The sequence below is a fragment of the Erithacus rubecula genome (assembly GCF_903797595.1).
Source record: "Erithacus rubecula genome assembly, chromosome: 22".
In the NCBI taxonomy this organism is placed as follows: domain Eukaryota; kingdom Metazoa; phylum Chordata; class Aves; order Passeriformes; family Muscicapidae; genus Erithacus; species Erithacus rubecula.
This window is the reverse complement of record NC_136674.1, coordinates 3,792,795-3,819,251: the sequence shown is the minus strand read 5'-3', so window position 1 is coordinate 3,819,251 and position 26,457 is coordinate 3,792,795. Positions and strand designations below refer to the sequence as shown.

Below are 26,457 nucleotides of genomic sequence, written 5' to 3'. Positions count from 1 at the left end.
AGTAATTACAAGGTCCAAAACCAGGCCAGGAATATGCTACACACTTATTTCTGGTAAAGAATACACCTCCATATCATGTCATGGGAGAAAGAGTAAATAGACATATAAACCCAATGCTGCACCCTCTGGTTTTATCAGGCTCCCCAGGCAGTTGTTTTTATATTTAACAACTAAGTAGTATCCAAATATCAGCACAGTTTCAATTTAATTTAATTGGCTGGGAAACAGACTGGCTGTTGCAGATGGAGAAGCTTTAGAGAATACAACTAATTGTTCATATATATATAAAATATTTAACAAAGGAAGGGTCTATGCATCCAAGTGGGAGAGAGAAGGAAGATGCATCCAAGTGGGAGAAAGAAGGATAATGCCAAGAGAGACCTGTCTATTCTCACTAGATGCATCCAATGCTATAAATGTATGGGAAAAGGAATAGTGGAAAAGGTAGAGAAGTCAGAGGGGGAAGAAATCTCTAAAGTAATGCAGCACATTAATATTTATAGCAGGTAAGTATAAGCGAAATTAATCTGTGTTGCTAAGTAAACATACCTTAGGAGAGAGGTGGGAATGAAAGACAGGGAAAAAAAGAGGTAAGTGTTCTGACAGCTAAAATGCCATTGGGGCAGGCAGGACCTGTCAAGTAGCTGATCTAGTTTCAGAAGAGGTTACCTAATACAACAAGAAATATTTTCAGAGTAGTTGGCTTTTTCATTCCCCCCCACTGAGGATGGAAGCAACTGGGATTTCAACTATTCTCTTCCTCCAAACATTTGCAAATCCAGCATAACAGCAGTGTGATAATGCATGAGGTTTTTTAAGGATAAATGCTAAGTTAGAACTAAGCGTACAGAACTGAAAGCAAAGCTATTTTCTATCTCATCCTTGACTACATCAGAAACAGCACAGAGGGGGTAGGCAGCAGCTTAAGGGGTTAACATGCAGGGGTTTATAATAGAGAAGCACAAATAACAAACAAAACAACCGCCTGTCCGGAGTTTAAAGAGCATCAGAGGCACCTGCCCAACCCCGGGCAGCGATGGGAACATCTGTCCTGCTGCACATCTCGCTCAGGGATTTGGAATCTGGCCGCTCTCCTGGGCTTGACACAGCCTACTGAAGATTACATGCACGGTTCTAAAACAAGGGGGAGAAAACCACCTTAGCTGCCCGCAAAGGCACCGGGGATACCCAGAGGCTGCTGTCAGATGAGATCAGCTGAGCACGGCCGGAGCCCCAAACACGTCAGGTCGCTTCCACACACGTTTCCCGCCTCTCCCACCGCATACAATGAACACAGAATAAAGCGGGCGGATTTATGGAGACAGCCCCGCGCTGCCCCATCCTTCACAGAGGGGCTGGGTATGACCGGGACGCTGCGATACCACGAGGGCCGGGAGGGAGCTGCCCTGCCCCAGCCGGGCCTGTTGAGGGGCACCGGGACCCCCGCCCGTCCCCTCGGCTGTCAGCAGGCCACAGCCCAGGGGTGTGCGAGCCCCGCTCCCGGCACCGCGGGCCCGCATCGCCCCCGGCCCGGGCACCGGCGGCACCGGGGGTGAGGCGGAGGGGGCGTGGCGCATGCGCAGCGCCGCGCGCCGGACCCCAACGGCCGCCGAGCCCCGAGCTGCCCTCAGCGCCCGCCGGGACTCACCGAGGCGCAGGGGCTGGAGGTGGCGCTGGGGGTAGGCGAGCGCTGCACCGTGACCAGAGCCATCGAGGCGCGGCGGGGCCCCCCCGTCCGGCGGGGGCCTCACTCCATGGCGGGGACAGGGGAGGGGAGCGGAGCGGAGGTGGCGGCGGCGGCCGCAGGGGGCGGCAGCGGCAGCAGCTCCGCGCGCGCCCGCGGCCTCTCGCCGACTGAGGCGCGGCGGGGCCGGGCCGGCCGGGCACAATGAGGCGCCAGCGCGCACGCGCCGGCTGTCAGCGCGCGCGCGGCGCCGCCCCCTGGCGGCCGCCCTGCGTTAACCCCCGCGGCGCCGGCGGCTCCTCAGGGGGCCCGGCACCCCCAGGCCCGGTCCCTGAGGGGGCTGCGATGGACCGGAGGGACAGACATCCTTCTTTCGGTCCCTGAGGGGGCTGCGATGAGCTGCGATGGGCTGGAGGGACCGACATCCTTCTCCCGATCCGTGAGGGGGCTGCGGTGGACAGGAGGGACCGACATCCTTACCCTGGTCCCTCAGGGGGCTGCGATGGGCAGGGGGCGCCTGCCGTCCGTACTCCGTCCCTGAGGGACTTGGGGTGCCCTGGCATTCTCCCCCGGCTGCTGAAGGGTCCCTCAGCCTCATAGGTGTCTTTTACTAATATATGTCAGGAGGACACCCTCAATGTGCCTCCTGGCAGGTGATAGTTTGTGGAATCCCATCCCACTGGGAGCCGTGATAGTGGATGCGGTAATCCCTGGTGAAAGCTGGCATTAATGGTCACATAACGTAGCTTTTCCTTGGATTAGGCAGCAATAGTAACTTCATAATGAAAGCAGCATATAACACCTCTTCGTACATCAATATATATACCCAAACACCAAAAACGAGGTCTAATGATTACATCTTATGCATTCAAACATTCCCAGATGCAGAACTATTTGGGGATCTGAAACAAAGGGTCAAGTGCTATTAAACTTAATTTGCTTTGTAGTTTTAGCTTGGTGTCACCGAATTCATGGGAATGAGGTAATTTGGATCAAGAGTCTACAAAATTCATGGGAAGGAGGTGGCTGGGATCAAGAATTGTCTTGGGCATCAAATGACAGCATTACATACAATAACCAGAAACTGTTATAAGCATTAAACTCTTTGTCAGGAATGTGTATCAACCCATAGATTCCATTTAAGCACATGGCTGATGCTGGTTTGTTCTGTTCCTCAGCTGACAGCACTTTTTCCCAGTAAATTTAAGAGCTGGAGAAGTCACATGGTGTCTCTTTAGGTTATTCCCCAGTTAAAATAATGATCAGGGAGGCTGCTGTGGCTGCAGTGGAGAAGTCAGGCTTGCTAATGGGACATTTTGCCTCCTGGTGGACGGGTGAGGATGGAGAACAGGCTCCCTAAACTGAGTTTACAGAGTGGGCTGCACAGCAAGCAAATAATCAGCAAATAACAGGGCTGCTTTCAGGCCCATAGCTCATGCTCAGATATGTCTGCAGTGATAGAGAGGATTGACAGGAGACTAAAGTTCCCAGAGTACTGTAGCAGTTCCCTCACCTGAGTCTGGTGTTTCATTCTGGATTTTCATCAAGTCATGCAGGGATTACTATCAAGAAATGATTATTTAAACCAGGTTCCAAAGTAGACTTTTGTGTAATTTTCATACACCCTGTAGATCTTCCAGGTATTTGAACAGCAAACACTTTTCAAAAACATTTACCACAGGTAAACAATGGAGTTGCTATCTACAGTTCACTACAAGTCCAACATATCAGTTATTAGCTACAACAACCACAAATTGTGATAGTTCTCCAGCCTCTAGAAAGGTGCAATTTGCATGTGCAGTGGTTTTTTAGCAGCAGAATTTAAATGTGGAGAAGGAAGCTATAAGGCAGATGTATTGGGATTGAAAAGAGCAATTAGAGGGCAGGCTGTGGTCACAGCATCAGGGTTGGTACAAAAAACAGACTGGAAGGCTGTGGCCTTATTCTTTCCTGTGCTGGCAGCACTGTGGTCAGCACCTGCTGCTTCAGCCCAGAGTAGCATTTAAAAGAAGTGGAACTGTACATGAGCTGGTTTTGTACACATTTCCAAAACTGACTATTTAATACACTGCAAACATTTCCCTGGCTAACACAACTTATTATTACTACATGTTAGGGCTTTTATTGCATAATCTTGGCATCAGCTGCAAAAGACAACAGAGTGCTCCCAAAATGTATCTTACACAGAAAAACAAAAAAAGAAGATAGAAGAGGCAATTCCAGCAAAACATCTGTGATGACATATTCAGCCCATTATTTTGTCAACAGTGCAAGTATTTGGTGGCATAATAAAAGGATACACTTTGCTTAGCAAAAACATTAAGGGATAGCAGCCAAGTTAGATAGGGTACAATTAAAGGTTTGCTTAACCCACGGGATTCCACTTCCAGAAAAATAAAAATAGAGCTGTTTTGATCCATCCTTCTAAGTTCTAGTTGTATGTTCTTGTTTGGGGGTTGAAAAAAATCGCCTTTTTAAAATTTATGTTTCATTCTCAGAAAGTTTTGTAAGTTAATCATAATAGCAAGTGAATTCTGAATTGCAAAGGGGAAAAACCAAGCCCACCTGGGAGAAGAGATAACAGGAATTAATCATGTGCAAACTGCTTTGAGGAAAAAGTGCACAATCCAGTTTAAAGCCTCATTTTAAATTACTCCTGTGCACTAATTTTCTGCTTCATTTTGTTAACATAATTGATGCTAGACTTCAACACGTCTTGGAAATGCACTGAAGTGAGCATATTTCCTTCTGACACATTTCTGCAAATAAATAGCAGAGAATTGATAATTTATTACAGTGTATTTTTCACATGAAAGTTGACCACTTCTATTTCAATGTTTCTTACAGGCTATCTCATGAAATGGAGACTGATAGAGGGCAGGGCACCTTGCAGCTGCTCCAATGAAAACAACCATAGATAAAGTCACAGTTCAGTTTTCCTGCAGGTAGGCAATCCAAAGGTTTTGCCATTTCCAGTATAAAATACAAAGAAAGAAACAGCATTTGATAAACCTCATTTCCTGGCAGAAATTGCCATAAGTTTCTCAGCTGGAAGTGGTGCCTAACCCAAGGGAATTGCTGAACAGGCACCTGATTTACATTTGTGTAAATGAGTGCAGAATGCCTGTCATAGATTGTTTGTCTTTTGCCTCCTCCTTTCCCTGTCATATTATTCTTCAAAGAATATAGGAGAGATTATGAAAGGGGATTCATCAAATTCCTTTAGATTCAGGTTTAAAAGCAGTCTGACAAAATGGCACCATGCACTCCCTGCTCATTAGTGCCTGTGTGCCTTTCCTGCAAGGCTGCTTCAAAGCAACACAAGAAAGAAAGCCTGAAAATGTTTAAATGGAGTTTGTAATTAATTTCTTTTTATGTCTGAGATCCTCACATCTGGTTAGCACAGTCCTGCCTTCAGCTGGTAATGGACTTGAGACAGTTCTGGACTTTGTGAGCCTCAAATCTGAAGGTAACCTGTCACTGGCACCTGCAGATTCTCTCCCAATTTGTGCCCTTAATGTTCTCTGTTGCTATTCATAGTCCTTTTTTGATTTTATTTTATTTTCAGTCATGTGATGCCATGTTCTAAGTTCAGTACAGAAGAGTCTGTTGGGCTGTGCCAAAGCCAAAAGAACCTACAGCAATTCTGGTCGTGGAAAGACATAGCAACCTTTGGGATTATTGCTTAGCAACTGCAAACACACAGAGGAGTAAAACTCACAGCCCAGCTCCACAGCAGGTCTGAGAAATCCCTAATTCACATCAAGATTTTTAATGGTTGAGAACAGATGGGCATATGTTAAATTCCTGTTGATTTGCAAAGCCACTTTAAATGCAGGAGGAATAAGATCTATTTTGATACCTTCTCCAAAGGTAAGAAAAACAGTTCTTCAAAGCTTTAGAAGGCAAAGGAGAAAATGTTTTTAAATTCTAATGGTATTGAAAAGATCATGTATGAAAAGGGTATTCAGCTTTTTGTGTTGACATAAATATGCTCTATGAAACACATCAGGGAAAGGCAAAATAATTTCTGAGCAACAGAATGTCAAAGACATTGGACTTTGTTTTTGAAAGGACTTTTATAGCTCAAACATCTCAAAAATATTTACCTAAACAAACTTCAGTCTTTCCTGGTTTTATCCCCCCCATCAAAATCCTTGAACAGAATGAAACCATAAGAATATTGTTTATGAGCAGATTTGGGTTTTATACAGAAAACACAGAGATAATCATTTTGTACCTGCAGGGATTCCAGCAAGAATATTTTTCTCACAGAAAAGGAGGCAGGGAAGTGGCGTCCTACTAAATAATGGAAAGCTTATCTTGCCTTCAGCTTGAACAAAGGCTTACAGGAAACTTTATATCACACTTCAAATTTCCTGGGTGTTTCTAGAGCTTGCCTCTGTGCTCCATGCTTGCTGTTATTTGGGCTCCATTTGGGAATGCCATAGGCCCTGAAAGCACTCAAGGATATTGTAAAATCATAGACTCATTGAATCATTAACTTTGGAAAAGACCTCTGAGATCATTGAATCCAACATTTGACCAAACACCACGTTGTCATTGTGACCAGGGCACTGAGTGCCATGTCCAGTCATTTCTTGAACACTTCCAGGGATGCTGGCTCCATCCCTTCCAATGCCTGACCACCCTTTCAGTGGAGAAATTCCTCATGGGCCAAATTCTCAACTAATGAAAATCAGCACTCAAGGTTATGAGCCATTGTGTGTGTCTGTAATCCTCCACAAATCCCAAGTTTCATGTCCTGATTGTAGCATTCCTTTGTTGTTTATTTTTTCTGTTTGTTCACCCATACCCTCTAAGTCTTCTTCATCTGTACTGCATTAAAGCACTGGGCACAGTTCTCCATGCTCTGCTTCCATTCCTGGAGTTATGTGGATGCCATGGAATTGAGACAGAACAGTCACACTGGTTGTTTCATGTTTTGTTTTGGTCAGAGACATGGAGATCCTTATAAACATTTACTAATCCTCAAAATCATCCTAACAAAAGGTTGAGAGCAGTGTAGAAAACATATTCATCATCTGTCAGAATCAGCCACCTCATAAAGCAGAGTGCTGTTGTCACTTTAACATTGCACAGAAACTGCAGAGGGTTTCATAAAGAATGTTTAAGAAATAACATAGGTATTTGAAACTACAAGAACAGTTTATTTTGGCACAACAAAACCAGCTGATTTGGAATGTGACCAGAACATTTGGTTAGCACTCTGCTTTGAACCAAGGAGTCTGGTTTTACAGCTTATTGAAAAGAACTCACCTAAGGAAGGAACAATTCCACAGGGTGGACAGGTTTCCTTTGCTACCATTCTAAATCCAGACTCCTTTGGTGACAAAATCAGCTACCAACCTAAAACCCTCTCTGTGGGTCAGGTAGGCAGCTTGAGGCAGAAATCCATCCCATTCCCAGCACAAATGGACATTTGGAAAAAATTTACTAGAGGATGCCAACAAGCCCATTGAGAAAACAAACCTAGAAATTTAATGCTGTGAAGTATCCCACCCATCCAGGCAGCATTTGTACTCCAACAGTGTTAATGAACCAGAAGGTCAACATATTCATAATTAAATTTGTTTGCCAGGAGGGCTTTAGATCACATTTATGCCTTTCCTGGAAGGCTGAACAGCTTCAGAACAGCTACAAATGCTTAAACAGGAAGAGCAATACATATCAAAAGCAGTGCTATTGCTACGGATACTGAAAGGCCCCAGTGAAAAGCACTTTTAAATAAAAAACTTGAAGAGGGTCGTGTGGCAACAAGTTCAGAGTGGAGTTTCATCTCTAATTTGGAACAGTGTTAGATTATTTTTTTAATATCACACTTCCCTTGCTGTTTAACACTGATCTGGGGGATTTGCAGTGTGCTGCTGATTTTTCATGTTTTTAATGAAGTAGTAGCCAGTCTTCTGCTCCATTCTCTCTGTGTGTAAATCCCATTCCAGATGCAGACAGTTATGCATGGAGACATATAGGAACATTTTTCAAATTGTGCCTTTTGAGCAGCTCAGTTTCTTCCTGATATTTCACAGAATGAATATTTTGAGCAGTGAAGTTCTTGAAATTGTAAAGAGATTATTCTTTTACAGAGTTATCTGTAACATAAAGTGCTTGTGAACAACTTAATCATATAATCCATGGTATGGGTTTCTCCTTTCTGTGGAAGCTCTGCTGACCCATGCTCCTGTGTCCTTGTTACCTTAACAAAATGTCCAGAGTGAAAAACAGTTGCCATATTTGAAGTTAAGTAGTTTGTGGGACAAGCTTCCTCACTGTTCTTCACAGCCTCAGAAAGCAGAGGAAGCATATAGGGAAATCTTGCTTCTGGGAATCTGGAATTTTCCATTACTTGCTTTCTTTGTTTCATTTCCACTGGATTTCCTGAAGGCAGGGAATGGACATAAACAGAAATAATGTGCTGGGGGTAAAAGTATTCCACTGGTTAGAACTGGGGGACAAGTTCCAAGCACTGTTCACTGCTTGGTTTCTGAGTCTCTAAGTGACCTGGAATTAATCATTCCCCTTTGTGTCTCAGTTTCTTCTGTCCTAAGAAAGGAACACACTAATTTAGTTGCTCTGTCTCCAAGGGCTGTTGTGATACATAATTAATCTTTATAAATCATTTACTGATCTTTGAAGTAAAGGGTCTGTATTTATTTAAGAGTACAAAGCAGCAGTAACAGAATAAAAAAGGAATATAGAAAAAATATTAGTTAATGCCTAACAATAGACTATTCTTGTCACCTGTTAGGGCACTGCTGCATCTTTTGGCATTATATAACAGCTGTTTTTTTTTTTCTTTGTCACAGTGATTGAGGTATGGCTGCTCAGCCAGAAGAATCAGATCCTGATCCTGGACATAAGGACAGGACTGCAAGAGAGGTGGAAAGCAATCAGGGGGATGATGAACTGCCATGTCCTAGTAATTACACTTCATGGGAGGAGTGTTTTCATGAAAAGGTACAACAAAGGTGTCTGAGTCTGCAGGAGACAAAGATGAGGTTGGTTGAAGCACAAAAGGCAGAAGAAGCAAAGGTGAGGAGGAGAGAACCCAGGGACTTGCTGGCCAGAGAGTGGTACAATGAGGAGAAGGAGACACTCGACACTCGCATCAATTTGCTCGACAGCCTCCTCCCTACATTAATCCCAGGAGTAGAAAATTTGTTAATGGAAGTGGAAAGAAACCATGTGCTTGTATCAGACCAAGAACCAACCAGATTTAACCCCATTAATTATCTTGGAGAATACCTGATGAGGCATAACCCTCAGTATAATGTTCCTACAAAACCAGGCCCGTACCTGAGAGAAATGAAGGTGGTCTCAGAGGAGCTCAAATCTTTGAGGCAAGGTGCAACATCACAGAGGTGAGAACACTGACAGTGTGGCTGGTCACAAGGCCAGAGCTGGTGTCTTGGTCTCTGTTTTACAAAAGGAGTGGTGTCCTTGCAGCCTGGCTGGCAGAATCTTGAGCAGAACATGCCTTGTGCAGTGCAGTGCCAGGGATGGTACTTGTGTCATAAAAACTTGAGAAGCAGAACAAATGCCAGAACATGGCACACAAAATTAAACACTAGTTATTCCTGTTTAAGGCAATATTCTGCCCTTCACGAGGGTATAATTCCTCCTTAAACTCTATCTTAATTACACATGAGCAATGCAAACTGCATCCAAACCAGTCTTGCTTAGTGACAGCAGCTCTTTGGGACAGGTGGTAGTATCAAAGGTCTGGAGACTCTTCAGATAATTTCTTCTCTTGTCTTTGAAACTTTATAAAAATATAACCTTTTTTCTTCCTTCAAGATGATTTCTCTTGACCAAGTCAACAACATTTTACTGGCACATTGTAGAAACTCCTTCCCCTGGGATTTTTATTTAGGCTTTCCTTTTATATTCTATTTTTTTCTTTTAAAGTGGAAACTGTTTTGTATTTTATTCTGTTGCTTATTTCTAGCCTGTTTGCTTTATTATAGTACTTAATGAATATTAGGACATGGTTCTATGGCATTTACAAATGCTAAGGTTAGAATGTGAGAGCATTAGATGAACAATAATGCTTTATTTTCATTGCTCTGTTCAGGAAAATATAGATGTGAACTTTTCAGTTCATAGATCCAGAGGTGATTGTGATTAATGTCAAAATTACTCATTCACTACTAGATCACTTTATTCTGTATCTGTGTTTGTAGAATAATGACTTCTCTTTGAATGACTCTCTATTTGCATAAATAGTGCATACACCTTGAAAATTAGTTTCAGTGTCAAGAATTAGGGAAGTAAAATGTTGAGATGTCTTATGCATAAACCCTAAATGAAGACAATTAAAGTTCCCAGTATTGTAATGCTTAAAAGGATATGTTAAGTCTCTTTATCTGAGTTTCTGTCTCCACATTTCCATTAAACACACTGCTGCAGTTTGTAGGAACATGCCTGAAGTGAATACAACAAAGCAGCTTGAGAAGTGAATTTCATACAGTCACTGGTAAAAGAATTTGTTTTATATTCTATTTTTAAAATGTTGGTCTACTGAAACAAATGAGCTGTCTTTCAGTGAGTTTTCACTCAAGCACAGGCCATTCTGAGGGGGAGGTTTAAGATGTCAACCTTGCCACACCTTTGCTTTGGGAACAGTTTTGTCATTCTTGTTACTTCATAGAGGGACACCTGGATACTGGATCATATCTCAGTTTTATTTTGAAAAAGTAATTGAACTAAAATGCATAAAATTTCCTGGGGTTTTGGACTGGGCTTTGGTTCTGTTCTGTTCTATGTTTTATATTCTTTCCTCCTCCTAAAATACTCTTGGCTTTCATTGTGAATCAGAGCTTGATTCTGGAGAGGACAGATTTTCCTGTTGAATGCAAAATGTTGGCTACCCATGACCTGTTATCTTGACCTTGGCTGTTAAGCCCATTTTTACATTTGGAGACAGGTTCTCAATTTGTAGCTCTCAGAGTTGAGTCAAAGGAAGTGGCTGTCAAGACTTACAGAAATAAATATCTCCATAGACAGCATTGCCAGGGGGGTTCTGTAATCATGGCTGTAGCAGGTTTTGCATATCCACTGGTAGTATTATCATGGGATTTGCATTCACAGCAGCTCAGGATTTACATATTTGTGATGGCTGTATTGTGGGATTTGCATGGGGTTCTTACATCACAGCAATATGGGATTTTAACAACACCACAGAGCAGTGAGACGCCTCATGTGAGTCACTGGATTTCAAAGAGGCCAGAATTGCTACAAGAGCAATGCCAGTCTGTGCTCAACACCTCTCACATAAGCACCAGAAAGGTGAGGAATTAAATTCTGGCCCAAATGAAGGTCCTGGGAGCCTTGGCATTACTTCAGGCAAGGCAGGATTCACCACAGGCTGCCATCTAACACTTACCCATCCTCAGTGAGCTCTCTTGGACTTCCTCCAGTTTCTCCTTAACTGCCACCTGATTGGGAGTCAAGGCAGGAAGAAAAACAGATGGGAGAAATTCCTTATGCACATGTACTGATACCTGAAACAGAGCCTCTGTCCAGGGATGGGAGTCCTTCAGGCTGAGTCACCCATCCCTGTGTGGGAGGCAGGCAGCTCTCTTCCTGAGGAAACATGTTTGGTTCTGCAGGGAGAAGTCACCTTGCTGCCATCTCATCTTTTCTGGAAGGATCTGATCCAAAACGAGCTCACTTTGCAGTGTGTGCCTGATGCTGTTATCCCTGCTTTTCCAGTATTGTCTGAGGCAGAGGATGCAGCTGCCCAATTTTAGGACCCTAGAAATGAACACAAAACTGCAGCCCAGTGCAGGTGCAGCACAGAATGTAACTTGTGATGGACACTGCCCAAATTAATCACCAGAGCACCTTAGCAGCTCTAAGCACAGCCCAGGCTCTGCTACCTCTACAAATGGTCTGGTTTGGTCTTTCTGCTGTAGCATACATTGGAGAAAAATCTGTTTGTCCACTTAGGTTGGTACCTTCTGCATTCCTGCTCTTCTCTTCTCTGGCTCTGGGAAGGAGTCAGAAGATGGGAAAATATTTTACCCTTTCCCTGCTATCAAAGTGCCCGAGGCTGAGCTGCCTCAGCAGCACTTGTGCAATGCCCACCATCGATTAAGGAATGAAATGATTCATTAAGAAACCTCTGTGATAAATGGGTATGAAGAACAAGAACCTTGTGATAAAACTGACTGTGATCAAAATGTATTGCTGTGACATGTAAAACAGGTCTTTCTGTTCATTAAAGAAAATATTGATGGGTTATAATTTGTAGGATGACCCAAGGGGAATGGAAGAGACAGGATCAGCCCATTTCATGTGAAACACAGGGGGAAGAAGGAAGCAGGAATCATTAGCTAAAATATAGTTTTTTGAGTTCTCAGGTACAGAAGAGGAGCTATTCCCCCTTCTCCTGAGTAGCTACAGACGGTGTGAAGGTCACAGAGATGAGCAGCTGCCTCAGTTCAGAGAGATTCCAGCAGCCTCCATGAGCAGAAGTTGCTCTCTCCATATGAACTGATCATTTGGCTTTAAGCATTTTGATCTTCCTAAAGGGTTTTTGCCCATTTCATAAAATAACAAAGTCAAAATCAAAGCAGATGAGTTTGGGTTCAATTTTATTCACTTCTTTTGTTGTGCAAAATGGAGGATTGGGAGGATGGCTGAGTGTTTAAGAAGCAAAGAAAAAAATCAGGAAGAAAGGGAGCTGACTGGCAGTCCAAACCTGCAAACTCTATGTGTTCAAAATGATGGAGAGGCTGAGGTATTATCCCTGTCCTAAGGCAGTGAGGACTCTATTGTGTGAGGCTGCTTCAGAAATTTTATTGAGCATTGTTCTTTGCCAGTGAAGTGCTTGTGTGAAAAGGTACTTGGGTTTGGAGACAATGAAGACTGATGCAATTTTGTTGGTAAATCAACTGTAGCAAAATTATGCACCTGTCTCCCTGCTAGAATTGAAAGGAAATTGAAGGACATCTACACAATAAATGATGAATGTCATTATAAATGTGAAGGTAAAATGGTAAAATGTGTCACTGTTGAAATGACACAAAACTGGGAGAGCTGCACAGCTGATTTTCCATTAAATATCCTCCACATAGGCAAGAATTTCAGCAGAGTTGCTTCCTTTTGTTTTATTCTTCAGGGTAGGCTTAATCAATCTTCAGTAGGCCTATGATGGTATCTTTTTAATCCATGTTCCCATGTCCTACAGGCTGATCCAGATGAGGGCTGAGGCAAAGAACCAACGTGAGGAAAGGGAGGAGGTGGAAAGACAGAATGCTGAGGAGACAGAGAGGAGAAAGGAGGTGTTGGCAGCTCTGTTCAAGGAGTGGACAGTGGATGGCAATTACAGAATCCCAGCAGCACTGGTAACTAGGGGAGGTCCTGCTGTGGTTGTTGCAGGCAGGACAAAAATGACATTTGTCCTAGTGCCATGTGCCCTGGCATGGCAGCATGGGGCACGAGGATGGGTGATGGATCAGGGGACAGGGCACTGCCCACAGATCTTACCTGTCTGTAAGACCCAGGATTGGCCCATATGTCTGATTATTCTGTGTGATTTTTTTTAGTAATTGTCTCTTGTTGTCTGCATGACACAGGCCTTTGACTATTACCTTGATTTTTAGGTTCAGAGTACCATCAGGTTTTTTCCAGATGTCACTGATTCTATTCCTGAAGATATGAGAAAAGGCAAGTTTTCAATGTGTCTTTCTTAGTTTTATTGCTGTGATCTGAATTCTGATGTGAACTGTGAGCAAATAGCAAATGGATTTGATAACAGAGAAAGAATCTCTAAGGGTAGTTACATCAAAATGTGAACCACAAATCTTCAGATAGATTGGAAAGAGACTGAACCACCATGTAATTCATTCATATGACCTTGAAAAGTATGGGAAAATGTTTTAAAAATCTTTCAGGGAGATAGAAAGACCAGATGCAGACCTTTTCCACCTACATCCCTTATTAGCCAGGCATTGCCATGTACTTATTGAAAAATCACTGTGTCAACCTCCTCCTTTTTGTGTTTGTCTCATGGGAGGTCTTGGAAATACTGGCATTTGGGAGATATGGAACAAAGGTGTGATCAACAAAATTAAAATCTGACAGTGTTGTTACCTGTTATAGTTTCAGGAGAATTGCTGAGGTTACCTAATGTTCCACTCAATCTCTCATCTCATCAAGCCATTCCTTTGGCCAGTCCCAGGCATCCAGTGACACACAGCCCAGGGCCTCTGTACCAGAGCACTCAGCTCAGAATGATTTCCATAATTCCTGTCCACTTTATAGAGCTCACACTTGACCTCTCCAGATGATGATAATTGAATAGAACCAGGAACACTGAAGTGGCAACACGAGCCTGCTGCCAGCCCTTTGCATCAGGAGCCTGTAATGATCATCAATGATAACAAATGAGTCTTTGCTGATTTGGGATGATAAACTGGGCCCTCCAGAGAGTGTTTCTGTTGCTGCTGGAGTCTGCCTGCAGCTCCCCCTTGCTCAGCCCTGTCTGGATTACAGAATTGTTCTTCATCCAGTGTTGGTGGGATGTCGTGTGACTGCCAAACACAGCTCCTGTGCTCCTGCTGTGGAGTTGTGGCTCCCCACTGCAAACAGACCCTGGGACATGAGATTGTGAAGGAATTTCCTGCCCTGATATTTGCTCTCCAGATGCTGGGGGGTGCTCTCTGTACTATTTCCCTAATAGGCTAAATTTTTTAATTTATTTCACTTAATAGCATTCAATGTACATTAACAGAACATTACACTCTGTTTTATGGTTTAATAAAGATAATGTACAGTTTAGGAACATATTAACCAACAAGAGATAAATGCATTCTATGATGAATTTTCTCATTGCTGCTGATATATTTAGAAGAAAGAACAGAAAAATAATGCCAACAGAAATAGCATGTCTGTTCTCAAAGAACTCATTCAGAAACCTATAGAGAGGTTTGATATCTTTTCTCAGTTCATTATAGCAGCCCAGAAACTGACCAAACCATACTCTTCATTATTATCATGAGTAAAAATATTCCCATATCCTTGAGAAAATTACTATGATTTTCAGATTCTTCACTTGCAAAGCAGAATCCATGTCTCCAGTCTTCTAAGGCATTTTATCTGTTTGTTAAATCAAAAATCATTTCCTCCCTCACATAATTAGTTGTAAGTACTGTTAAAATCATTGCAATTTGCACCAACTTATGTCAAGAATAAATATGACTCTACAATTCTGAATAGCTAAGTGGAGATTCTCAGCAAGAGCAATGCAAGGAGATTTAGATTATTTGTATACAGTCAGATGCTTCAGCTACTGTGGGATAACCTCAAATAAATGTCATCCAACATGAGAAGAAAATTAATGTAACAGCACAATGTGCAAAAATATATGTACAATATGTGTGCAAATTCAGAAGTGTTGCTTTCTAAACCAATATCCCTTCATTTTTTACCAGCAACCCATGACAGAAAGCTGAAAATCTTACACACATTGGAAAAAACAGTAAAGCTACACGAGTTCACAAAGGTGAGAAATGAAATAAGAGCACTTGGTTCAGAATGTGATGTTTATCATGAGGTTTCAGCTTTTCCCTGAGGACAGCCCAGAGGAGTAAGTGAAGGGCTTCTCTTCTCCAGCATCCCAGGCAACTGGCTGTACAAGGACATTTCACATTCTGTCTCCATCCTCTGCTCTCACAACACTTCCATTCTGACCAACTGGAGGGAACTGTTTTGCCTTCCTCAGAGCTGCAGCCTGTGCTGCTCTTTGGGAAGTTACTTCTGGAGCAGTGGTTTTCAGGACACCCCTCCCTATCCCCTTCTAGAATGTCAAAGCCCTGAATCACTTGTGAATTCAGACTTTGCTTGGCTGCTCACAGGAGACTTGGTGTCCCACTACAACAGCATGGGGTAATTAGTAACATCCTTACAGTAATGTTATTTCTGACTAAGTTCTATTAACCAGGAAGAACCAAACCATGAAGACCTGAGATGAGAAGCATTTGTCCTCAACTATCACTGGTCTGAACCATAAACAAACTGCAACAAGTCTCATAAATATTCATGAAGCATAACCGAGTAGTTTTAAACTCAGATCTGTCATTGGGAACATCAGAAGTGTGGTTTTAACTCATCAAAATCACAAATATAGTTGGAAGTTCCATCCCATTATTCTGCTGTTCCTCAAGCTGAAAACAAAACCAAATTGGTTCAAACCATATTTATTGAAAGCTGTCCAGGCCAAGGCTTTGCCAGCAATTTCTACCTGCGACAGAGCTGGGTTTTATGGTTGGGTAATTAAACCTGTGAAAAAGGGGTGTTTAGAATAGGAATAATAGCAGACTCTCATTGCAGCAGTGCTAGTGGGTGCTGTTACAATAATTAAAACCAGAGTATAAAGCAGCTGTGCAGAGACTAATTCCAAGCAACCATGTGTGATTTTTTTGTGCCTTCTTCCCTCTCAGGAGACTCACATGTTTGGTATTTTGCACAGAGATGCATTTTTATGGTAACTTGTTGGAGGTTTTTTTGAGCATGAAATGAGATATTTTTGAATTTAACCTCAGAATTATTGCATCTAATTAAGAAGACTATTGTAGATAATGAGAGCCCAGAGAATTGCTTTTGTCATTGCAATGAAGCATCAGTCCATAACCCCTATGGTACATATATATAATCACTGAATGAATTCATGCTCCATTAGCATTAGAAAACTGTTTAAAATATACGTTGTGTACTCTTTATTTTAACTCAATTAAAGATATGACAACAGAGATCAGAAGCACATAAGACATGGATTGTCAGTCTGTCTGATGTGCCAGGAATGTTCTCTCAGAACATATTCTCTGATGCTTTTTCCAGTCCGGTTTAATTGAATCAAATTATGAGCCTTTCATCACTTCCCTTGGGAACTGTTCCATCATCAGGCCAGGGCTGCTTCTAATCCTCAGCTGCAATTTACCTTTGTTCACCCCTTTCCATCATCTACCAAACCCAGAAAGAGATGATCTTCCTCCACGCTGGTCATGGCCCTTTCCCATGTGGAAAGCATTGCTCTTAATGGACCTTAAAATTAAATAGCACTTTTTTTTTTTTTTTCCTGCTTTGAATTCAGTGCAGCTTTGAGTTACTTAAAGGCTGTTAGAAACTGAGTGGAGAGACCTCACACATCATTGTTTTTCGGGTTTGGTGTTTTTTTTCCAGAAGTGCAGAACAGTGACTGTTGTATTTTAACTTCCTTCGTGGTAACCTCATCGGGTCTTTTATACGAAAAGCATTTAAATCCCAGAGACCAGCTCTTAATAGTTAATTCACAACTTTGTACTCTAACACACAGAACCCCCAGCAGTCTGGCACAAAGCTATTGACACCAAGGGAAATGCTCACATTGTCTTTGCAGGGTCAGAATCAGGCTTTAAAGGTGAGATTATTTTCCACGATTGCATGTGGCCTTCTCCATTTCTAGTGAGATCAAGGAACAAGAAGAACAGATCCATTGTTTTTGATGATAATGTGGTCACAAACTACACCAAAGTCTCTGGGCAGCAAGAAGGAGGTGTGCCAGCTTTCTTTGGAGAAATCTCTCTGTTAATAACAAATAAATGCATGTTAATTATGTGTACAGTAATTTACATCAGTAACAAAGGCTTAAGCCTGTGATGTGCCTCCTGCCCACATGGTGCTTGTAAAGAGTGTCCTGTGAAGCTGTTAGACACAGTATTAGTGCAGGAGCCTTTGGATGTGTCATCAAGGTGACATCCAGAATAACAAACTTCTTGTCCAACCTGCCTGATCCCAACAGCCTCACCTTTAAGGTTCCTCTGTCACAGGGCTCTGTGTTATATTAACTCCATGAAGCTGGTGGATACCCTTAGCCCCAGATGTGCCACCTCTCCAAACTACATCCTTTTTATGCTGAAATGAAGAAAAAACCCACATTGCATTAGGAGCTCTTCTTTCCTACCAGCCCCCCTCAGGCCACGGGTTTTTTTCTGCTCTTCATCTCTTTTCCACTTCTCCCATATATTTGGAAATTATGCAATATAGACGTGAATAATAATAACATATATTAATATTTCAGCTGGTTATTGCCTGTGTGGCATTTCAACAAGTCCAAGATATTTTAGCACTTATGTCAGGTATCCATATTCTCAAAATGGGATAATGGGAAACGTTCTGTGCTTTGGAAATTCCTCCTTTTAACTGTATGGGCTCCCTGTTAGCGTGGCTGGCTCCAGAAACCTGCTATAATAATTCAGTCCAGGCTCTGGGATTGTGGTTTGTTCTGATGACCATTATTATTTATGTCATGCACACCACATTTTCAGAACCATATTGCTTTTGCTCATAAAAGCCACATGGCTATAAATCCAAAGTGTTAAAGTGTCTCCAAGGCTGGAATGTAAAATCAATCTCAAGTCAGTAGTATTCCCAGTGTCAGAGAACTTGGGCGACAGCAGGCTCATTTTCAAAGGGATCTTCCATTTTTTTTATTGTAACCAACTGCTCCTCTAAACATTGAAATTGTAGGCAATGCTGCTTTTGTGGCATTTGAGAGCTGAGTGACTGTCACTCCTGCAGAACGTAATGGCTCAAAATGCCTCCTTGGGGGTGAAATCAAGAATACTAAATGCTGCAGAAAACCAGGGAGAAATTAAATCCTCCACAAGAAAATCGAGCTTAAACCACAACAGTTCATAGGAGGGATCTGATCCAGATTCTCTGCTTAAGCTTGATAAGTGACCTCTGAATCAGGAAAGGAACTGTTCAGGATACATTTCTGCAGTGTCCCAGGCTTGTTTGGAGAATATTGTTTCTTCTGAAGGGGAGGATGAAGTAGGCACCAGGTCTGTGTTGTGTTGGCAGATTAAATTACAAATTCCTAAATATTTGATTGCACACAATAGATTTTTAGGAGTTCAACTAAAGGTAAAAATGCTTGAAGAAAGCTAACTGTGTCCACTGCTGCTTTCTCTCCGTAGCTTGTTGTTTCCTACATTGAACACGTTTCAAGTGACAAGTTCCAAGAAATCATGGAATATCTCCATAAATGTGCTGAGGACTTCCAAGAAGCAACAAAACATGATGCACAGAGGCAAATTTTTACTGTCCTCTTCCAAATTTGTGATTATAGAAAGGTAGGCAAAGCAGCTCTCAGCCTAATTTCCATGTGGGCGTGCTCCCAGTTTGGTATTTCTCTGGGTCACTGCTTGCTTTTTCTTTTTCTCAACTCTAGATCCTCTCTTTGTGCTTACTCAGCACTATTTTAGAGAACAATAGCTGCTGCACTGTTGTCAAATTCATAGTTCTTAGATACACAAACATCCAATAGCCTATTAACTGATGGCTAATTAGAAACTGAATTACCTAAACTGATGAGTTGGGACTGAAATTTGGTTATTCTGGAGAAGAAATTAACCATGGCCTTTAATTCTAAAACATTACCTGCTTGCACAGCACGCTCAGAATTTGAGTGCTAATTTACCTATTCAGCCACACTTCAGCAAAGCTAATCTGATATAGATTGACTTTAACAAATGTAGCACATTACTTCAATAATTACATATATTGTATTAATTATGTTGCATGACTTTATAGATCTGATGGGCTTCTATCAATAAATCTCATAGTTAAAATTTAAAATGCAAAATAATCCACCTTTACAGCCTCCCTGAGAACAGTGCTGTGAGCTTCAGCCACAGTTTATGGACAGGAAATTAAAATACAGTAAGTCAGTTACAGAGCTGGAAATGAAACTCAAAAGCCATAATTTGGTTTTCAGCAGCTTTAAACTCTATCTATCATCCTCTCAGTACACCTGCATCCCCATTAGAAAGCAAACAAAAAAAGTGCTAAACTCATTAGAAAACCAGCAAATGATAGGAACTGAAGAATCAATGGCATAAACTATTGCTAAAAACTTGGGCTTCATCCAAAAAGTGTGGTACTTGTTATGAGTACCCTCAGTTTGGCAGTTGCTGACTACTACAGAGCAAGCAGTTTCTCTAACCTTAGTTTTCTCCCTTGCATAAATTTTATATTCCACCCAGCACTCCTCCAGCTACGCTTGCAGTGCCTGCCCAAAGTGAACTGTGCTCCTCAATGTCATGCTAATAATGTCATTACCGCCAAGAGAAAGGAATTACAGGGCTCGTTTCAACACCAATAGTGTGTTTTAGAGAATAGCAGGCAAACTGCTGTTTCAGGGATGAGGGAAGAAATGTGTCTGTTTCCCGGCCAGGAGACATTTCACTTTCCTACAGCTCTGTCAAGAAGGCTGTGCTGCATCTTCCTTGCTGCAGGGATATATAAACCCAAGTCCTGTCTTTGCCATGTATTTCCAAAGGATCCCTTCTTCCCTTTCATGTTTTAAAGTGACTTTCTTCCTATTATTTCTGTGGCAGTAATCAGCATCTCCATGCTGCTAATCCCAGTGGAATCTCAGAGGCAAAGAGCCAAAAATACTAACACAACAGGAGTGAGCAGCTATCAGCAATGACGCCACTGCTGTGGAAAAAAAAACTGATCAGAGCACAGAGCTGTGGTTTCCAGGCTCCGAGTAGCCCTGCCCTGCAAACTGAGTTCACTCAAGTGTCGTGTGGGCCACGCAGCTCTTTTAAACCTGGCCTGGTTTCTTTTGTAAAGTTCTACTGTACCCACAGGGGAGATCAAAATGCAAAGTAACCCAAGAAATTCTACCACTTGAATGTGATCCATTACCTGTAGAGTCCATTCTGCAAAGCACAGCAAAGCAGTTGTTTCAGTTCCTAATTTCCATTTGTTTGGTAGCAGGCAGTTATTCCAGTCTGCATGGTGAGTGTGGCTGGCTGCCTCAATGAGCTGCAATTAGGGCCAGGGAGCTGAGAAAGCAGTGTTTAAATTACAGTCAAATTAGAAGGTATCCACATGATCATTATTATGATTTCAAATGCATGCATCCAGAAGGATGGCAGCTCAGTAAGGACAGTCTGGACTATCCACTGTAGCAGAAACTTCCCAGGACAATCCCAGAACATGGTTGGATCACTGATATAATACCCCAAAAGGCAATGGCTCTGTGAATTTTTAGCTTATTGTCTCTGTGCTTGATTTTATCAGTTTATTTTGTAATTATGCATTAATTTTCAGGGATGCTTTAAACACAGGATTTTAAAATGAAATTAATCAGAGATTAGTTTTCAAACTAATGAAGTTTGAGACACTCCTGATTATGCTTCTTGCAGTACAGCAACAACAGTCTGCTTTCTCATGACCTTTTCTAAGTGTTTGTTCTTCCTTCTTGCTCACTATCAAGTCATTGTAGAGTTCAGGATACACACATCATATTTCTAGAAAAACAATCAAGTAGTTAAACACTGACCTATCCCTAATTAAATGGCAAGTCTGTGTTGCCAAAGGAATTACTCAGAGATCACAGAACATTGCTGAAAACAGCTGAGAATCATCACTTGCCAATATCTAGGTGACAAAAAAATTAGGTCAATGTGTTTCAACTCCCTGGGCACTAAAGCTGCCCCAAGTTTTGGGCAGCTGTACAAACACAGATGGTTTTCTGTTGCAGAGAGGAGAGGCTGTACCTGTCCTGCTCACAAGGGCAGGTGGGCAGGAATCTGTCATCAGCCTCCTTACTCATGCACCAACTGCAAAGAAAAGTCACCTTTTCTACTAAATTTAGGAACTGGGAAAAATAGCACAGCTGGGGAGAGGAGTTGGAAATGGTTTCTTGTTGTAGTGCTCCTCTCTTCTATAGATGGCTGTACTATGATGTGTTCCTCCCAGGGTAAGGCTCCTGAAATAACAGAAACCCCTGCTAAAATGGCAAATCTGTGTCAATTGGAAATGTTTAAATAAGTAAATAAACTCCTAATAATATTTGACAATTTCAGCTATATTATCTATTTTTTTTATTTTTACCAATTTTTATATAAAAATAAAATTATCAGATCCAGATAACAAAAAACTCTTCTAAAACTTGAGTTATCTAAATCCTCCAATTGTATTATTTTAATATGATAAAAAGGTAACTGAATCCCAAAATGACGTCCTTATTTTATTTTTGATAATACTTCATTCATCTACACCCATTTTAATTCATTAAAATTTTGCATTAGTACTGCAAAGTTCAGGGCAACCAGCAGATGATTGTGACAAGTAACAGCTGAGGAAATTTGAATGGAAAATTATGTGTGTGTAATGGAAATACTGAATGGAAGACCCAAATATTCCACAGTGATCTGGGAACACCTTCAAAAACGTTGTGTGTTTGTGCATCTCCTAAAAGGATCAGAGCATGATCTGATATATTCAGCTGAAAGACAAATAAAAAGAAGAAATATTTGCACAGGGGTGTGCAAGGTATCAGGATGTTAATGTCAGAAGATAGAGGGAATCAGGACCTACATTTTGTAAGTTTAGGGGCAGAATTCTGTGGTGACATTTGTTTTCCCAAACCCACCCATAGCTGAAATTCAACCCTGATTTCCAGCATTTCTTTTACCAGCAGGAATTAAATTACCAGAGTCTGAAGCACTAAAATTGGACCAGATGGCTTCTTACATTTCAGTTCTGGTTCTTTCTGCAGAGCTGGCAAAACCCCTTCCCTGTAGAGGAAGGTGCTGCAGTACCAGCAAATGTGATGTGTTCACTTAGTTCCAGCATTAACTTCACCAGTAGGTGAGATGTGTATCTCTGGGCTGTTTCCATATCCTCTGTTTTTAACTATTGGGGCCAATAATTACTGTTTCAGGTTATAAACAATGCAGGCAGCTTGAGCTAATTTCCAGAAAAGAACAGCAAAGTTCTTCCTTTATTTCTTTAGTCTAAGGGCAGGCAAAGTTCACAAGGAATTAAAATCCTGGTGAATTTTACATGTTGCAGTTTTTAATCGAAGAACAAAATGTGAAAAGGAAATCAATAATTCAGATGGAAATCTACTCACTACAAATAATGAACTTAAGTAAATCTGTTTCCTAATTAACTACTTTATTTCTCTAATGGGAAAGAGATTACAAAGGTGGCAGGACTTAAATAATGACAACAGGAATACATCATAAAGTGGAAAACTTGCAATCGTTTGGGTTTGCTTTACTTTTTAAACCCCACAATTTCCTGATTGGAAAGGACCATTTCATTGCCTTTTCCTGGGTTTATCATCTGTGTACACTCACCCTGAGCAACAAGGATTTAATGAACTCTGTACTGGAACTGCTGATACCTTTCTCACCTCTGTGGTCAAATGTCTATGAATTTTTAAAGAAAATTAGGTTGTCATAATAGCTCAGATTTTTGAACTAATTATGTTTCCAGGCCAATACATCACACTTCAAAGGAGATGATGGGGCACAAAACCAAACTGTAGTGTGCAGTCACTAAGGTAACACAGCACAGCCCATAATACATGAAAATTCTTCCATGGTACTGTCAGGCAATCAATATCTGTCCTGAGAGTATGAAATGTTGAAGCTTTGATCTTCACATGAAGAACTCCTTTGGCAGAACAGTTACAATTATCTCACTGTAATTTGTCAAGGACATGGAAGAGGAAGAGCCTGCAAAGTAATATGTGTGGGGAGTTCCAGCTCAGCCCAGAAGAAATTTTTGCCTCTATGAAATAAATTAACTTCTTTGAAATTTGTAGCGATGTTCTGGTAATGGATAATTATCAGTCACAGGTAATTCTTGGCTAGTGGTGCCTTTAATGCTACAAACGTTAATATAAGTCACAAGAACCACAGGAAAAAATTCAATAATTGTAATTTTTTTGTCTAGGTTGGTGTTTTGGATAGACAAAAGATACTGGCCCTGCTGAGAGACTTCTATGACAGAAGCTTCATGATTGATGAGTGGGAATTTTGGAACCCCAGAGAATGTGAGCACATAGGATATTTCAGTTGTGGTTAAAACATTGGCTGGATGATTCAGATATGTTTTATATGTTTTATTCAGAAATGAACAGGGCCTACAAAAGGACCCAGATGAGTGCTGTGATCTATACACCAGAATTTGCAAGTGTGTTTGGCAATCTGTGATGCAACATTCAGAAATGCTTCAGCATCCAGAAGTTTTCCTTTCTAGAATTCTGAAGTATTTTTTGGGAAATAGAATAAAAGACTCTTTCCAAAACAATTGTTCTTTCTCATTGGGCAATATTAGAAGACAATTTTGTGTTTGCACTAGAATACCTTCAGGCACACAGAAAGATAAAGCAGATAATCATCTGCATGAAACTAAAATATTTTAAAGATATTGGACATTAACTAATTGCTGAGATCAAATGCAAGGTGAATTACATCTCTTCTTCTAAGTGTAGAGAATGATGAAGTTTTTATATCAAAGGAATAATGCATAGCCAGAAGTGCAGATCTCTGCAGGCAAAGACATTATTCTGAAGTGTTGTGTTCCTGAGATGTGTCTTTGCAGAAGATGCTTTCTGGTAGTTTGCATTTACTTGGCATTACTTTTTTCTTTAAATTTTCATATTTTTTTTGTTTTAGGGCCAATAATTGAGCTACAAGATATTCATCTTATGAATTTCTGGGGAAGCCTTGGTGACAAGGAAGTTTATGAGGAACTCAGTGAAAATTTGATCTTGTCTCAAACAGAACTTTCTAAAGGAGAGATTTTAGGACATGAACCTATAGATTATGATAGGCAAGGGACTGACAGAATGAGCACCAGTGTTACAGAGGGAATTGTTGAAGCTACTGATTTGGATGAAGATACCATCCACAGTGAGGAACCCAGCTCCCATGAAGACACCAAAACTGAGAGAGAAGCTGAGCCTGAAACTGTAGACAGGCAGGATGAAGCTCTCCCAGGATCAGCCTCTGCTGAGAGCAGTCTTGGTACAGATGGAGAGCCTGGAACAGGAAAATCAGAGGAATCCATTCTGGGTAGAGAGCCTGAGATGGAAGCAAAACCAGAAGGAGATCACACCTCAGCCACAGAACCTGGATCAGGAAGATCAGAGGAATCCATTCTGGGTAGAGAGCCTGAGATGGAAGCAAAACCAGAAGGAGATCACACCTCAGCCACAGAACCTGGATCAGGAAGATCAGAGGAATCCATTCTGGGTAGAGAGCCTGAGATGGAAGCAAAACCAGAAGGAGATCACACCTCAGCCACAGAACCTGGATCAGAAGGGCAAGTTAACCAAGAGGACAGTGGAGTTACAGAGACAGCAGCTGAAGCTACAAGCACAGCCTCAGGAGATGGAGCCATGACAGACATGGATGTCACTGATTCCCAACAGGACACTCCAGCTGCAGAGGCTCTGAAAGAAACCCCTGCAAGCAATCAGAGCCAGTCTGACCAAGAGACACTCTTAGAGAGAAGAGTGCAGGGTGAGGACCTTCTGCCTGACCAGGGTAAAGGTAAAGTGTTCTCCTCTTTTCTGACAGACTGTAATAATTTTCAATGTATATATTTGGGCTGGTTTAACTACAGGGTGTTTTAAATCCATTTCAAAACCATGTGAGTGATTTCTGAGTAGAGAAGACCATAAACTTTGCTACCTTCTCAACATGGTGTTTTCTGCCAAGATTTCAGAGGTTATTCCTCTCACAGGATGTCAGGTGAGTCACTTTGCTAGTGATCTGTATTCAAGGTGCTAAGCACACACTTTAATTCTAGGAGGGACTTTGTGAAGCAGCAGCGGTTTTATAATAAGGAGAAACTTCATGTTCTGTTTCACTCTGTAATATTACTATAGCAAGACAGGAACCTGAGCACATTACATCTAGAAATTACTTAAATAACTTTTAGGCTGTGACTGCCTATAGGGAGATGTGCTATGAGATCATCTAGCAGGAACCTTTTATTTTAATCTCTCACTGTGTTTCCAAAGGATGATCCTACTTCATTGTCTACAAAGGCCTTTGTTCTAGGAAGACTGTGATCAGACAACTGTGTTTCAAAGAGGTATTTTCTTAAACATCCTAGAAGGGCCAACCTCCTTGCCATCACTCTGTGAACACTCTTGTCTCAGAGTTTTAGAACACTGCAAGAACTGGGTCTACATTGATTAAGCAATCCAGTGACAGATTGATTATGTTAAGGGCTGTAAAGCTGAGGGCACAGCCCCCTGGTACTTACAGCTTTCTGTGGAAACTTCCAGTGCACAACACTACCCTGTCCTTCAGTCAGTCCTTGGATGTGCATCCTGTTTGTCTGGGACAGCAGTCCCTCAATGAGGTCTTTGTCTCAGACAGCCCCCTGCTGAGTAAGAGCAATTCCAGCTCACCTGCAGTCAGGGTTTGACCTGGCTGCAGGATGGCATCCATGCCAGACTGGATCTGCAGAGCTACTATTAGAACAGTATAAGCAGATTAAGGCCTTGACTCAGCATGGAGTCAGTCTGTATTCAGCTGTAATTTCCCTGGATAGGAAGTGCAGGATTGAGGGCTGTGTTGATAGCTGCCACGTGGTTGGCTTTAGGGCAGCATTTGGCTTCCTGTGACACGCTGTGCTTTCTGCCTTTCAGACTCAGGTCCCAGCATGGCAGAGATTCAGAACCATCAGGATTCTTGTACTAAGAGTTCCTTGGCTGCAAGCTGCCTCACCCTGCCACAGTTTGTACAGCTCATGGACAATTTTGTTGGTGAAGACATTTCTCTGCCTGTTGTGAAGAGGCTAACTGCATTTATCAAACGAGAATACAAACAGACAGAAGAGGAAAGAAAGAAACAACTAGAAAAAGTAAATATTGATAAGTTTTGCTGATCCCATGTCCAAACAAAAACCAAGCAAATGCCCACAGACACTTAGCAAAG

General features: G+C 41.7%; 2 protein-coding genes across 2 annotated transcripts in view; one reads left to right on the top strand and one right to left on the bottom strand.

The window, feature by feature from the left end:
• Nucleotides 1-1,865, bottom strand: part of SSH2 (slingshot protein phosphatase 2) — an 89,827-nt gene extending 87,962 nt beyond the window's left edge. Inside the window, exon 1 of the mRNA XM_079325385.1 lies at nt 1,649-1,865. Coding sequence (XP_079181511.1) covers nt 1,649-1,711 — 63 coding nt within the window. The 5' untranslated portion in view covers nt 1,712-1,865. The remainder of the gene's footprint in view (nt 1-1,648) is intronic.
• Nucleotides 1,627-26,457, top strand: part of EFCAB5 (EF-hand calcium binding domain 5) — a 35,648-nt gene continuing 10,817 nt past the window's right edge. The window contains exons 1-11 of the mRNA XM_079324674.1: nt 1,627-1,679; nt 4,532-4,629; nt 5,253-5,557; nt 8,512-9,066; nt 12,900-13,056; nt 13,315-13,378; nt 15,145-15,215; nt 18,670-18,825; nt 23,456-23,555; nt 24,181-25,059; nt 26,169-26,383. Coding sequence (XP_079180800.1) covers nt 8,522-9,066; nt 12,900-13,056; nt 13,315-13,378; nt 15,145-15,215; nt 18,670-18,825; nt 23,456-23,555; nt 24,181-25,059; nt 26,169-26,383 — 2,187 coding nt within the window. The 5' untranslated portion in view covers nt 1,627-1,679; nt 4,532-4,629; nt 5,253-5,557; nt 8,512-8,521. The remainder of the gene's footprint in view (nt 1,680-4,531; nt 4,630-5,252; nt 5,558-8,511; nt 9,067-12,899; nt 13,057-13,314; nt 13,379-15,144; nt 15,216-18,669; nt 18,826-23,455; nt 23,556-24,180; nt 25,060-26,168; nt 26,384-26,457) is intronic.